This window comes from Protomyctophum bolini, assembly GCF_963924005.1.
Source record: "Protomyctophum bolini genome assembly, chromosome: 22".
Taxonomy (NCBI): Eukaryota; Metazoa; Chordata; class Actinopteri; order Myctophiformes; family Myctophidae; genus Protomyctophum; species Protomyctophum bolini.
Genome location: NC_137883.1, coordinates 16,465,725 through 16,479,112, shown reverse-complemented (window position 1 = coordinate 16,479,112; position 13,388 = coordinate 16,465,725). Strand labels below are relative to the sequence as shown.

The 13,388-nt window shown below is 46.0% G+C and overlaps 1 protein-coding gene across 3 annotated transcripts in view; it reads left to right on the top strand.

Moving 5' to 3' along the window:
* Positions 1-306: 306 nt before the first annotated feature.
* Positions 307-13,388, top strand: part of sec16a (SEC16 homolog A, endoplasmic reticulum export factor) — a 31,772-nt gene continuing 18,690 nt past the window's right edge. For all 3 annotated transcript variants that reach the window (XM_080756689.1, XM_080756688.1, XM_080756687.1), the window contains exons 1-12: positions 307-362; positions 2,921-6,749; positions 7,562-7,719; positions 7,873-7,967; positions 8,779-8,995; positions 9,526-9,727; positions 10,229-10,415; positions 11,002-11,144; positions 11,394-11,455; positions 11,897-12,035; positions 12,141-12,383; positions 12,925-13,022. In XM_080756689.1, the coding sequence (XP_080612815.1) occupies positions 2,997-6,749; positions 7,562-7,719; positions 7,873-7,967; positions 8,779-8,995; positions 9,526-9,727; positions 10,229-10,415; positions 11,002-11,144; positions 11,394-11,455; positions 11,897-12,035; positions 12,141-12,383; positions 12,925-13,022 (5,297 nt within the window). In that variant the 5' untranslated portion in view covers positions 307-362; positions 2,921-2,996. The remainder of the gene's footprint in view (positions 363-2,920; positions 6,750-7,561; positions 7,720-7,872; positions 7,968-8,778; positions 8,996-9,525; positions 9,728-10,228; positions 10,416-11,001; positions 11,145-11,393; positions 11,456-11,896; positions 12,036-12,140; positions 12,384-12,924; positions 13,023-13,388) is intronic.

Sequence of the window (13,388 nt, the reverse complement as noted above, 5' to 3'; positions counted from 1 at the left end):
AATATTATGTTTTTAAATTGAAACTTAAACTGTGTTAAAGCCGCGGTGTTTAATTCTTATCCATAAAATTTAAAGATCAACAAAAACACACAAAAAAGCCTATACCTTGACTGTCTTCTGGCTTGTGGCTAAGGGGCGTAATCTAGTATGAGAGTTTTGCGGCGAGATCAAAGCGTGTCGCCACTCTTACTAGATTACTCTGGACCGGAGTCACCTACTCGATGACGCAACAGTTGTTTGGTGCTGTGACGTCGTTGGTACACGTAGCCTAGCCGGATGTGACGTCACTTGTACACGTAGCCTAGCAGGATGTGTTCATTGAAGATGGTGACAGATCAGCTTCACTGTCCTGCTGCACACTTGTAAGAATCTATTATTTATACCTTAATTAAAAATACGTTTTGTCTTACATTAGAGAACGAGAAATAGAAATCCCCATCCACGAACACAACTAGTAAGCAGTGTGCTGTAGCGTGTTTGGAATGGCTTAAAAAGATATGTGTCATTTTAGTTAGCATTAGCCAGATGTCAATGCTAAGTGAGCTAACGTTAGCCGATCGATTATTAGTCAGGTGGTATAGAAACCTGTTAAACGTTAACGAGCACTCGATCGATGCGCTTTCTTGACAGTATTGGACGTGCACAACAAACACACACCCAGTTGACATTTGGTGGTCTAAATGTTATTTGATCAACATTTGCTTCTTTAAAAGCGGCGTTTTGCTGACTGGCCAAGTGTCCGGCATGCTAATAATACGTTCATGACATGGTTTTTTTTAGGCTTATGTTCGTCGATAGACCCGGTCTGTCAATCGACAACAAATGACGTATTTTATCATCTGGGGCGAAAGCGTGTCGACGCTTTTCTCTGTTGAAAATAATGTCATGTTGTCGCGGAGATGGTACTGCACTGGTACTTCTAATTCTGACGTTTAAATTAGCCTTTAATTCCGCTTCCATGACCGTTAGACAGACCATATACATTAGTTATTTATGGTGTGAGTGGAGCTGCTGTGCTATTGATTGGTTTTATTTGATAACAATGTATACAAGTAAAATACACACGATATGTTGCCGGGTATATACTTATTCCCAATGTGTCCTCGTTAAAGCTAGGCTGGTGTCAAACACAAGTTTGTAATCTGTCAAATTCTGGATGAATCATAACAACCATCTTTAATCTTTAACACACATGCTATTTGATTTGGCGTTGCCTTGAATCAAGACGGTCATAAATAATAATATGACAGTCTTGTTCTTGTATCAAGGCTAGCTTTAGCTGATCTGTTAATATGTTTAACCCTCTGCTAAGGAGCTTTCATCATGATGTGGTGCATGCATGTGCATCATATATCTGTTTAACACAGTAAGATTCCCACTATTAATTTAACTATGGCCACATTTGTTTTGAACACCCAGACAGAGTTACAATTGATCATTGATGAATGTTTTAGTCCACTGCTTAAAACAGCTGGGAGTAGAAATGGCCGTAGTCCTGTCAAGATGAACCGGAGTTACCAGACACTGTTGTGTGTCCAGTTGCTGTCCCAATTCCAAAGTTCATGTTGGCCGCAATTTGCAACACTAGATTGTTTTATATTGGGTATATTACTCTATATTCTATATATAGAGTTGCAATACCCTCCATTGACAGCCCATTGTTCCAAATTTAATTTCCGATCTGCTTTTATTAAACGACATTGCAGCTGTAGGGCAAGCTTGAATTATTCTCTTTCAATCGGTGACTTCGACGAGCACTTCCAAACTCCCACACTTCAAAAAATAATCACCTGCATGGATTTTCTTGACGGAAAGTAGCTCGTAACATGTCTACAGTCGTTTTATGAACCAAGCACTTTGCAGATTGAAAGAGGATAATTCAAGCTTTCCCTACAGCGGCATTGTTGGTGAGTTTAACATAGTTTAATATATGCAGATCGGACATTTCAATTTGATCAATGGGCTGTCAATGGAGTGTATTGCAACTCTAGATTCATCCCATTATAAAAAAACATCTAGTGTTGCAAATTGTGGCTAAGTCCATGTATATACTGTAATAATTACATTAGCATCCAGGATCCCATTCTATCTCCAGCAGATTGATAGGTCTCGCCTCTGCTAAAGACTATCTACTGCTGGCACTGTGATCACCTGTCTGTCACTTTGTTTTCAGTTGTTTCTGGAACATCAATCACTACTCTTGTAAAGATTGTCCTCTTGATACAATAGCAATTGGAATTGGAAAAGGTTTTGACAGAATACATTGATAGGATTGTCTGGTTTTACAATGGCACAAATAACTTTTGTTTAACCTTGGGGCTAAGCAGAGTTTTTGTTTTATATATTTGAAATCAAGTTTGTGATCTTTTTATTTTAAGAGATGTTTCCACTGAACTCTTCTATTAGTAGGCTATTTCTCATTATTTGTCTACATTGTCACATTACATTAGTAATATCGGAAGCCTGATATAGTAGCGGTTTTAATTGCAGTTTGAGTATGTTGACATTTTGACAATGTTGTCCGTCCGAACAATGGTGCATTGATGTTGCCACGTTGTACACTCAGTTAAATAGGAACACAAACTTAACACAAATAAAGGTGTGGTGAAGTCTAAACTAAAGCCTAGTAGCATTTCTGGCTGACTTTTACAATCCACTGATTCCACTCTATTGTCTGTTCTTCATTTTCCCCTCTTTCTCTGTTTCTTACACATGCACACTGCACAGACGTACACACACACACACACACACACACACACACACACACACACACACACACACACACACACACACACACACACACACACACACACACACACAAGCTTGCTCACTCACTCACTCACTCTGCCTCTCTCAGCTGTTCCTATATCTCACAATTGTTTAAACAGTAGGATTGCTTACTTTTGCTCTCTGTCTACAGCTACATCTAAGTTCACCTTCAGTGGCATCACCAGAGTGGCTTGGTCCGTGGACCTGGACCTGTCTAATCTACAGCCATGCAGCCTCCACCTCGGACTGGACCCCCTGGAGCCTCCGGCCCCCCTCCTCCCGGAGGAGGCCCCAATGCCTTCCGTAGGACGAGGCCTCACAAACATACAGCAGCAGCGGCTACTGCCATGATGGGTCCTCCACCACCTGCCCAGCCCATGACTGACCCCTTTGCTTATGTCAGACAACCTCCTCCACCGATGGCTGCGGGTGGTCCCCCACCGGCATCCAATAGTAACCCTTCACCCATGCAAGGTCCACCCAATAGTATGTACTCTGGGGCAGGCCCAGGGCTTCCTCCGCAATCACAAACACTGGAGGGTGCACAGGCCCCCCCTTTTGGTCTGCCTCCATCTTCAACCCCAGGGGTGCATCTTTTTACCCCTCACAGTACTACAATGTCCCCTGTCCTTTTCCCAGGACAGCTACAAGGCGCTGCCGGATATCCTCCTCCTAATGCAGAACAGGGCTATTTTAATTCGACAGGGCAGGCACCGTCGGTGGCCAGTCGGTCTCCTCCCATGGCCACAGCTCCCACGCCTGTTCAGGTACCATTCGGCCAGGACCCCCGAGGAGAACCTCCGTCTCAACCCATGCTCTTCCAGCCGGTGCCTCCGAGCGCTTCCTCTGCTCCGTGGGCACCTGATCATGGAAGCCGCCCTCCATCTGTTCAGAACTACTTTCAGCCCACTAGTGACCCCCCGCCACAGCCTTTTAATATTCATCCCCCGCTACAGACGTACCCTCCTCCACACACGCCCTCACCACACCACAATACCACCACACCGACACACACTGGCCATCCACCAGCCATGGCACCTTTCCCCCCTCAGAACCCCGAAAGGCCCCCCAGCCGTCAATGGTCTGATCAAAATACGCCCCCCCAGCAGCATAATTCCCACTTCCAGACTCAGAGTTATTTCAGTCAGAGTTCAGGCCCGCAGGACTCCTGGTTCAGCCAACCCCCACCGGACCCAGGCTACCATCACATGGGAGCTGGACCTGGCTCTAGTCCTGCCCATTTTGATTTAGCTGCATCTCAGCACGTAGCCACCGCTGGTCCCGCCCCACCTCCCCCCACGGCCCCATACTCCCAGGATTCTGGTACTCTCTCCATGTTCTTCAAAGGCAATGATGTTGAGAATGAGGAAACGTTGGTTGGAGAGGGAAGCAAAGCTGTAAATGGTATTCAGGGATCCTTCCAGCTTCACGGCCACCCCCAATCACCTACACAAGCCCAACCACCTCTACTGGCCCACCCACAGCCACAGGTCCACAGCCAACTACCCCCACAGGCCTATAGTCACCCCCAGCCACCTTCACAGGTCCAGCCACAGGCCTATAGCCACCCCCAGTCACCTTCACATGCCCAACCACAGCCACAGGCCTATAGCCACCCCCAAACACCCCCACAGGCCTTTAGCCACTCCCAATCACCTCCACAAGCCCAACCACCTCCACAGGTCCACAGGCACCCCCAGCCACCTCCACAGGCCCACAGCCACCCCCAGCCACCTCCACAGGCCCACAGTGGCTACACAGACACTCACAATGATTACCATGGGGCTCCCCTGTCGGGTCATCCACCCATACCTTACATGAACGATGGTAATTATGCAACAGCAAACAGCCAGAATGCCCCTGAGCCCCAGTTTGACCATGTTGAGAACCTAGAGTGTGTGCCCAACCTGGAGGTGTTGCCTGGTGGGTCACACAATATCCCCGCTGTTGCCCCAGCACATGGAGTTGACAGATATGAGGCAGGGCCTAATCTGGAGACCCCAGACTCTACCCCCAGACCAATGAGATCTGCCAGTGTGTCATCGAGCTATAGCAATGTGAGCCACAGTAGTGGAACTGGATCACGACGGCACCCGGGTGTCGTGGGCACCTTCATCCAGCAGGAAAGCCCTCGGCTTTCTGATGACCCAAACTACTCTGCTGCCGCTGGGGGATACTTTGAGCAGATTGACACTTCTCCAGCTGCGGGTGGTGTGGGAACTCGTCAGAGCTCCCAGGAGCGGACATACCACAGCCAGACACCGACACCGAGTCCTCCCAAACCGACTGGTATCTTTCAGGCCAGTGCTAACAGTTCTTTTGAGCCTGTACGCTCACATGGTGTTGGGGTGCGTCCGGCCGAGGTTGACAGGGCAAGAGTGGTAGCAGAGGGTAGTACAGATTCTACACCTGGCAACCTGGAACAGCCCCCCGATAACCTTGAAAATATCCATGGCCCAGGACAGCCCATACCTGCTGCGACTGGAAGTGGGGCGCCTCCGCTGACGCACCCTGTCGTTCATTATCACTCCCGGCCTTCGTCACGTGCTTACGGAGCCAGTCGCCCCTGCGAGAGCCCTGCCACTACCCTTTGGGCTCAGCACGACCCGTCTAGCTTAGGAGCCAGCGTCCTCCTTGCCCCGGCTGCTCCCCCTGTCCTTGCCCCTGTCCTCGCCCCTGTCCGAGAGCCCAGTGCTGAGGTCATCCAGCCACCGGAGGATGTCCCCCTGGTCCTCCATCCCCCACAGAGACCCCAGTCAACATCCCAGCACCACTCGGAGAACCTGGAGAACCCGCCGATGCCGAGTGACGGGGAAATGTGCGACTCTCAAGGCAACCTGGGCTATGCATCCCTGCTGGTGTCCGAGTCACTCCACCAACCTGTTCTGATTGCTCCGCCAGTGTCCAATTACAGCGTGATTCCGCCTAGCAGCTTTGCTCAACTAGCTGGTCAAAGTACACATGGGGAGACTACTTCACCTGTGAGACCACCCTCACTGGGTGGCATTTCCCAGTCGGGGCTGCCGCCAGTTGCTTCTAATCAGAACCCATTATTTATCCCTGGGCCATTAAGCTTCGGTTCATCTGCCTCTAGTCAGAGTCCAGTAAACCTGGTTCGAGAAAACACAGAAGGCGTTAAATCAGAAATCACGTTTCCTCTGCCACTGTCTCAGCCAGCACGTCCCCCTTTGTCTAGGGGCCAGTCAACAGGTGGAGACAGCTACTCTGCCCTACCCGTCAATTCACAGGCTCCCCCTGCAACTGCTGCCACCTCCAATCATAGTCAACCATCAAATTATGAACTGCTTGATTTCTCTATGCACCAACCACAGAACCAAAACCAAGCCTCTGGCCATCCGTCCTCTCTTCAGGGGTCACCACAGACTAGTAATGCACCTGGATTTTACCTGCAGGTCACCAAAGATGCTCAGCAAGGGTTGAGACCTGAGGGGGAATCCCCTAACGTTCGCCAGACCACAGCCTCTTCTTCGATCCCACAGGCACCTGAACCCGCTGCGCACACTCCCCCATCAGCTCCAAACACCCAGCAGCTTCCAGCGGATCCCCCCAGGTTGCCAGAATCTCAATCAATGCAGGAGCCTGCAATTCACGGACAAGGTCATGTTCCTCCTCCTCCACTGCCAGCCAGTGGAGCCCCTCCTCCTCCCAATCCTGGCCAGTACCCCCCTCCAACACAAGGGCCTGCTGTAGGGAATCACTCAACCGCTGCTTACCCTCCTGGGCCTTGGGGCCCGGTGCCTTCTGGGGCCGTCCAGCCAGCTCCTCCAGAACCCCCTCGGCCACCCTCCTCCGTGGGCAGTCAACAGGGGTATGGCCCAGCTCCGCCAGCACCAGGGCAGATGTATGGAGGCTACTATGGAGGGGCCTACGGAGAATACCCGGACAACAGAGCCCCCTACCCTCCTGGCCAGTTCCAACCTCCACCTGGAGGGGACCCTAGGGCACAGCAATATTATCCTGTATGTGAACACCTAATTCTTATCCATTTATTTACAGTATATATATCTCTGCTTTCGGGAAGAAACCACCTAACTCCAAAATGTTCATTTTTCAGGAAATGAAGAAAAACATATATTAAAAAGAAAAGCAATACTGCATCATCAAAGTTAGTGATGTGACTTTATATATTGTCAATTACTTGCATGAGAGGTGGTGTGGAGTTAGCTGCTTTAGCAGATAGTTTGAGGGTCCAATGGAGTTAGATTGTTTTCTCCAAAGCGCTTTTTACTACTTTTCATTGGTCAATATATATATATAATATTTTTTGGAGGTGGTTTCCTTCCGATAGCAACGATATGTACTGTACACATATTCACATAATAACAATCACTAGCTGATACCTGCTGTATGATGATTAGGGATGGAGCTCGTTAATTTGTATTGATCACCTTATCGAGCAGGCTTATCGAGCCGGGTCCTTATCGAGCTCTGAACCACTAAATGCTACCGATGAGCAGGTTGGTGCCTTGCATGGTTTCCGCCGCCATTGGTGTATGAATGAATGGGTGAATGCAATGCACGATTTATGTAAAGAACCATTTACACAGGCTTCCGTTTCAGACTGAAAAAACATTGCACCCACCCGACTTAAAAATATTGGATATTTACCAAAATTGTATCCTGAGTCAGGATACAATTTTGGTAAATATCCAATATTTTTAATCCAATGATTTTTCATCATTGATGATGCAGGTGGATATTACAATGTGTGCACATTTTCTTGGGTGGTAATTTGTTCATAGCGACATTTGGCAAATGTGTTGTTCTTCAGGATGACCCCTATAGGAGGCCACCCACAGATCCTTGGTATGGCAGATACCCAGAAGGACCCAACCCGGCCTACAGAGACCCAAACTACCCATACAGAGAGCCCCAGGCGGAGCGGCCCAGCTCCAGGACCAGTCAGCATTCAGACAGACCCTCGTCCAGGTCAGAGAAACGCTTTCTCAGTATCTGTATGACCATGTCAGTTTGATGTCCCTATCAATATTCATTGTTCACCGGCAAAATGTAATGCAGGAAGTGTACTCTTAACAAAGGCGTTTGGGAACTAAGCTAGCTTTTCTTTATTTTCGTCCATAGGCAAGGCTATCCTCCCGATGACTACAACAGACCTAACCGAAGTGCCTATGATGAATATTATGCAGATTATTACAAGAAACAATATGAACAATATGGTGAGAGCTGCTTCAGCATTGGCCAGAGTTGTAATGGAAGAGTTAGTTTCTATGGCGTGGGTCTGTAGAAGAGTTAGTTTCTATGGCGTGGCTCTGTAGAAGAGCGTAGCCATCTAGATTCCTTGCCTTTGTGTCCGGAGATAATCCCACAAACCGCTGTATGGATCAGCGCCAAATCTCTTGTGCTATTTAGCACAATTCTTTCCCACATACATATTATACTGTCACCAGTAAGACGCGCAAACGCGGGAAGCGAACGCAGCTCGTACATATTTGGGGTTTTTTAAGATACATTTTTAAGTTATTTTAAGTTTTTAACTTAGCCATAACCATATTAGGAGTCCCCAAAGCAGCTATACGTCCAAATATGGAGTGTGTTGCATCAATCACAAACAAATCACTCAGCTCCATATATGTGCACAAAGGACACACACACACACACACACACACACACACACACACACACACACACACACACACACACACAGACAGACAGACAGACAGACATGATCTGCTAGGTCTCATAGTAAGTGCTCACTGCGTTCGCAAAAACACATTTACTTGTAACTATCCGCAGACCACAGAGTCTATGACATATCTATGTATGACGTATGACTTGCCTATGACATTGATGACTGACATCACAGGCTGGCCAAGTGAAGTCCAATGATCCACATTTGAGACACGTCGATGATTGTTTTTTATTTAAATTTTGTCATGATTATCGACCACATTCTTTGAAAGTAAATCATTAGTTGACCTAATGTTTTTTGTTCATTTCCTGTTCATTATTTCCCACATTAATCTGAAGGCTACAATGCTGGAGCGTACGATCCCCGTTACAGAGGCTACTACGACCAGTCGTACTGGTATAACTATGATGAGGCCTACAGAAGCAGAGACCCGTACTACAACCAGCAGCAGCAGCAGCCGCAGCAGCAGCAGCCGCCGCAGCAGCCGCCGCAGCCGCAGCAGCCGCAGCAGCCGCAGCAGCCGCAGCAGTATCCTAGCACTACTACCGGTGCCAGGTACAAACACTACTACTACCATTGAGCTTACACAACTGTGGTGAAGCAATCTGTTGCTTTTTCTGCTGTGTAGTAGTGCTACACTATTAAACGAAAAAAGATGGAGATCTAGATTCAGACACCTAGGCAATCTCATTTCTACATTTCAGCAAGAATCGTGCAGTGCCAGTTGGCCGTCCGATTCATCTTAGTAAGAGAGGTTTAAGTCAAGCACCTTGATGTTGTCTGACTAAAGCCACAGTAGTTGGCTCCAGGTGCCACATTTTGAATGTAGAATCTTTCAGCTAAAGACAATGAATATTTTCACAGAAAGAATTCGAATCGTGATCTCAATTCTTGTGGCGGAAAAAAGAAAATCGAGATTCACGTTTGAGCAAGAATCGTGCCACATGATGTCTACGATCCACATCAAAGCCAACCATTTGTTTGTGAATCTGAAGATCCACTTTTACTCATTTGCAGGTTGAAAATCATTCAACGTCTAATTATGTATATATCATCCAGTGCATTTCCATCTTCTCCATCCTCAGGAGGGAAGGCTATGATGACCCGTGGAAGTACTATCCTGGATATGACGCCAGCTTCGACGACGACTACCGCCGGCGTGGCGATCCATACGGCGACGACTTTGACCGGCGCAGCGTCCACAGTGAACAGTCGGCCCACAGTCTGCACAGTTCCTCCCATAGCCACCACAGCCGGCGCAGCAGCTTCAGCTCCCGCTCACAACAGGTGCTTCCCATTATGTTATGATTTAGCTATTGAAAAATAGCAGACCTACAAGCTCGTAGCGCTACGAGCTTGTAGGTCTGCTATTTTTGAAAAATCGAAGAAAGACTGACATGGCTTTTTCAGAAAACTGTCAGGATGTAGAAGACCTTTTTAGAATCTGATCTTCTCAGGTCAAAATGGGTTAACCACTTTAACCCTATTTTATACTTGGACCATTCGAAAATAAATGTGTCGATTGGCTATTTATGTATGACACCATTGTACGCCGAAGTATAAGATAGCTAAGTAGTTTAAGTGCTTAAGTTGTATTAGACTAATCAATTTAGTGGACTATAAAAAGTCTAAAACGTGTTGATTCGTTTATGTGTATAAACAAGTGTTTTGGTTGAGAGAGTGTTTTTGTATAAGACATTGACAGAGTTTTAAGATTATTATTATGTGATTGTAAATTGGCCGCAATTACCGTAATCACCATTTCTTTCACACGTGTCCACTGTGCAGAGCCAGGTGTATAGGAGTCAACCTGACCTGGTGGCAGCTGTGTATAATGACCCCGCAGCGTCCACCCTGCCCGTGGACTACTCCTACAGGCAGTACCCAGACCAGACCGATGCCTCGCACAACTACAGCCAGTACCCCTACTCCTCAGAATACAACACGGAGAACACCTGGAGCGCCCCCGAACAACGTAAGCCACTTATCGTAGCCTGCCGCGTTCAGCAATGTTGATATCCGTTGACAAAAACTTCACCGACTACCTTTTTTGTTTTCACTAAATAAAAACTAAGCTATGATGGGTAAAACTAATATATTAAGATTAAGACAAATAAAAACTAGACTAAAATGGTAGGGAGGGCAAGGGCATTAGTGTAGAATTTGGTGTTGCCCTCTGAAAATAGCAGATCTATAGATCTATGAGCTTGTAGATCGGCTACAAAAGACTGACTTAACTGGTACTTTATACTAATAACTTGTAGGCAAACTGTACATTGAAAAATAGTTGACAATTCTACAATTTGGCATAGACTATACTAGAGTCTAGACTAGAGTCTATACCAGTGGTTCTCAAACGTTTACATTTCAAGAACGAATGGTTACAGTAAGCATGGTTAAAAAAATTGCTGTCAAAATGAACACTGGTGTTCAGTGATTCTCAACAGAGTCTAGTTTAGATCAACCGGCTAGTTATTAAATCAATACATTATGCCAGAGAATACCATGCTTTTTATAGTGCTGATGTTTGATTTTCATCCCAGTTCCTTTTGTCCTCCCAGCCCCTCCTCGTCCAGCTACCCCAGAGAAGTTCTCCATACCTCACCGCTGTGCCCGTTTCGGACCTGGCGGTCATCTCGTCCAGGTTCTACCCAATCTTCCGTCAGCTGGACAGCCTGCTCTGGTTGACATCTACAACTTGGAGGTAAAAAAATACATAAAACGATGGTTAAACTAGCAGCATTTCTGGAGCATTGAATAGGCCAAGTTGTTATTGCAGGGTGCTTGATATTGTGTTCACAGTGTGAATATTGAATAATTGTTTAATCATTGGTAATCTTCGTTTTAGTACTGACTTTTAAACAGAACTATACTAATGAAGATAATTGTGAATTGGTACTTGAATTGGTACTTTGACTTGATGAAAAATTCATAAGTGTCCTTTGTTGTACAGACGATGCTGCAGGACACTACTGATCAGTCAGAATTGCGATCCTTTCCTGGGCCTCTTGTCAAGTAAGGTTACCCTTTATTTTATACTTTGTTGCATGACCAACTGAAAAACATATCGCAAATCAACACGCAATCCCTCTCGGAACCAGAAGGTTTCCAGAGGCTCCTCCGGTCATTGTGTTGAAGTGTCCTTGAGTTGAACCCCTAACTGCTCGCTGATGAGCAGGTTGGTGCCTTGCATGGTTGCCTCCAAGGTCGGTGTGTGTGAATAAATGTGAATGATCCACATTGTAAAATGTGTTGGATGCGCTTTTGAAATGCAAGCCAAACTAGGTTTTAACTCCCACTTTAAACCTTAATTGTATTTTCTTTCAAACCAATGTAAATTGTCTAAATTGTCTGTGGTACAAGAGAGTGTTGGACATTGTGTATATTAATTACAATCTATTCCGCATACTGTATGCCTGGTGTCAACAGCCTATCTCATATTGTTGTGTCTATTAGAGAGGAAACCCACAAGGTTGATGTGATCAAGTTCTCCCAAAATAAAGGCTTGGAATGTTCCCGCAACAACGAGCTCTTGGACAAAGACTCTGCTTGCTTGCTTTGGGACTTCATCGTTCTGCTTTGTAGACAGAATGGGGTAAGACTGAGAAGAGTTACAACAGATTTGGCACCTTTATCTATCAGATGGTGTAAATGTAAGTGTGTGTGGTATAATACGTGTCTATCACTCTCCTTCCTCAAGACCGTGGTCGGTACAGACATAGCGGATCTGTTGCTGAAGGAGCATCGATCTGTGTGGTTGCCGGGCAAGTGTCCCAACGAAGCCAACTTGATTGACTTTAACAATGAGCCACTAGCGAGACCTGAGGAGGAGCCCGGAGCCGGACCACTATCCCTTCTTTCTGACACCTTTATGACGGTTCCAGAGAACGTGGGCAAGGAAACGGAGCGCTTCAGGGAACTTCTACTATTTGGTCGCAAAAAGGCAAGATACCTTCTTGGCCTATGTTCAGATTGGCAGCCCTGAAACCGATCTGATTCCAAATAGAGGGTATGCGCCTACTGAGTGGCAAAAAACTACTTTCTGGCCTTGACAGCCCATGCATTCAAACAAAAAGAGTCCTATCTGATTGCATTAAACGACGTTAAACAATGTTATACTCACTCTGCCTGTCGCTTTGCCACTCTATTTGCCATTCATTTTATGCATGCGCATATCCTCTATTGGAATCAAATAGTTTATCAAGTCTGAAAAGCAAAATAAAAAAAGGTTTTTTTCCCTACGTTGTTTGGAAATAAATTCAAATCAGATTTCTGAAGATGTGTCTCAGTCTGGACAGTCTGTCTTTAAGCTGCACGCCCGTTCGCAGTGTGATGCGTTGTGACGTTGTAGATCTGTTATTTTCGACGAGGGACAAGAGTATAAAATTAAATCTCAAAACACTACATGTTGTACGACAGGGTATAAATGATTCATTACTCTCCTATGTTGTGACCAACTGCATATTGTACACTTTATGAGACAGGATGCACTGGAGGCAGCTATGAAGGGAGGCCTCTGGGGCCACGCCCTACTTCTGGCCAGTAAGATGGACAACAGGACCCATGCACGTGTCATGACCAGGTAGGGATAGTATACAATACAGCAATTATTAGTTATTAGTTACCCATACTTTCTATTTAAACCAATGAGACCTGAGGCCGACTCTCCTACAAATGCCTTCTAAAATACTAGTCTGTGAGCTTGCATATCTGCTATTTTTGAATAGCCGATGCTAAAATGTAAAATAACACGGATGCGTTCCCAGTTTCAATGGGTTAAATTTCTAAAAATGTGTTCTAATTTGAAAAAACTTTTATTTGATTCATGAATTTCAGAAATCAAACGTTAACAAACGTATACCCCATCGCATTGTGAAGTTTGTTGATGTGCTTATACTTTGAACATTATTGAAACTATCTAATGGACACCAGGTTGGAAGTGGTTAAA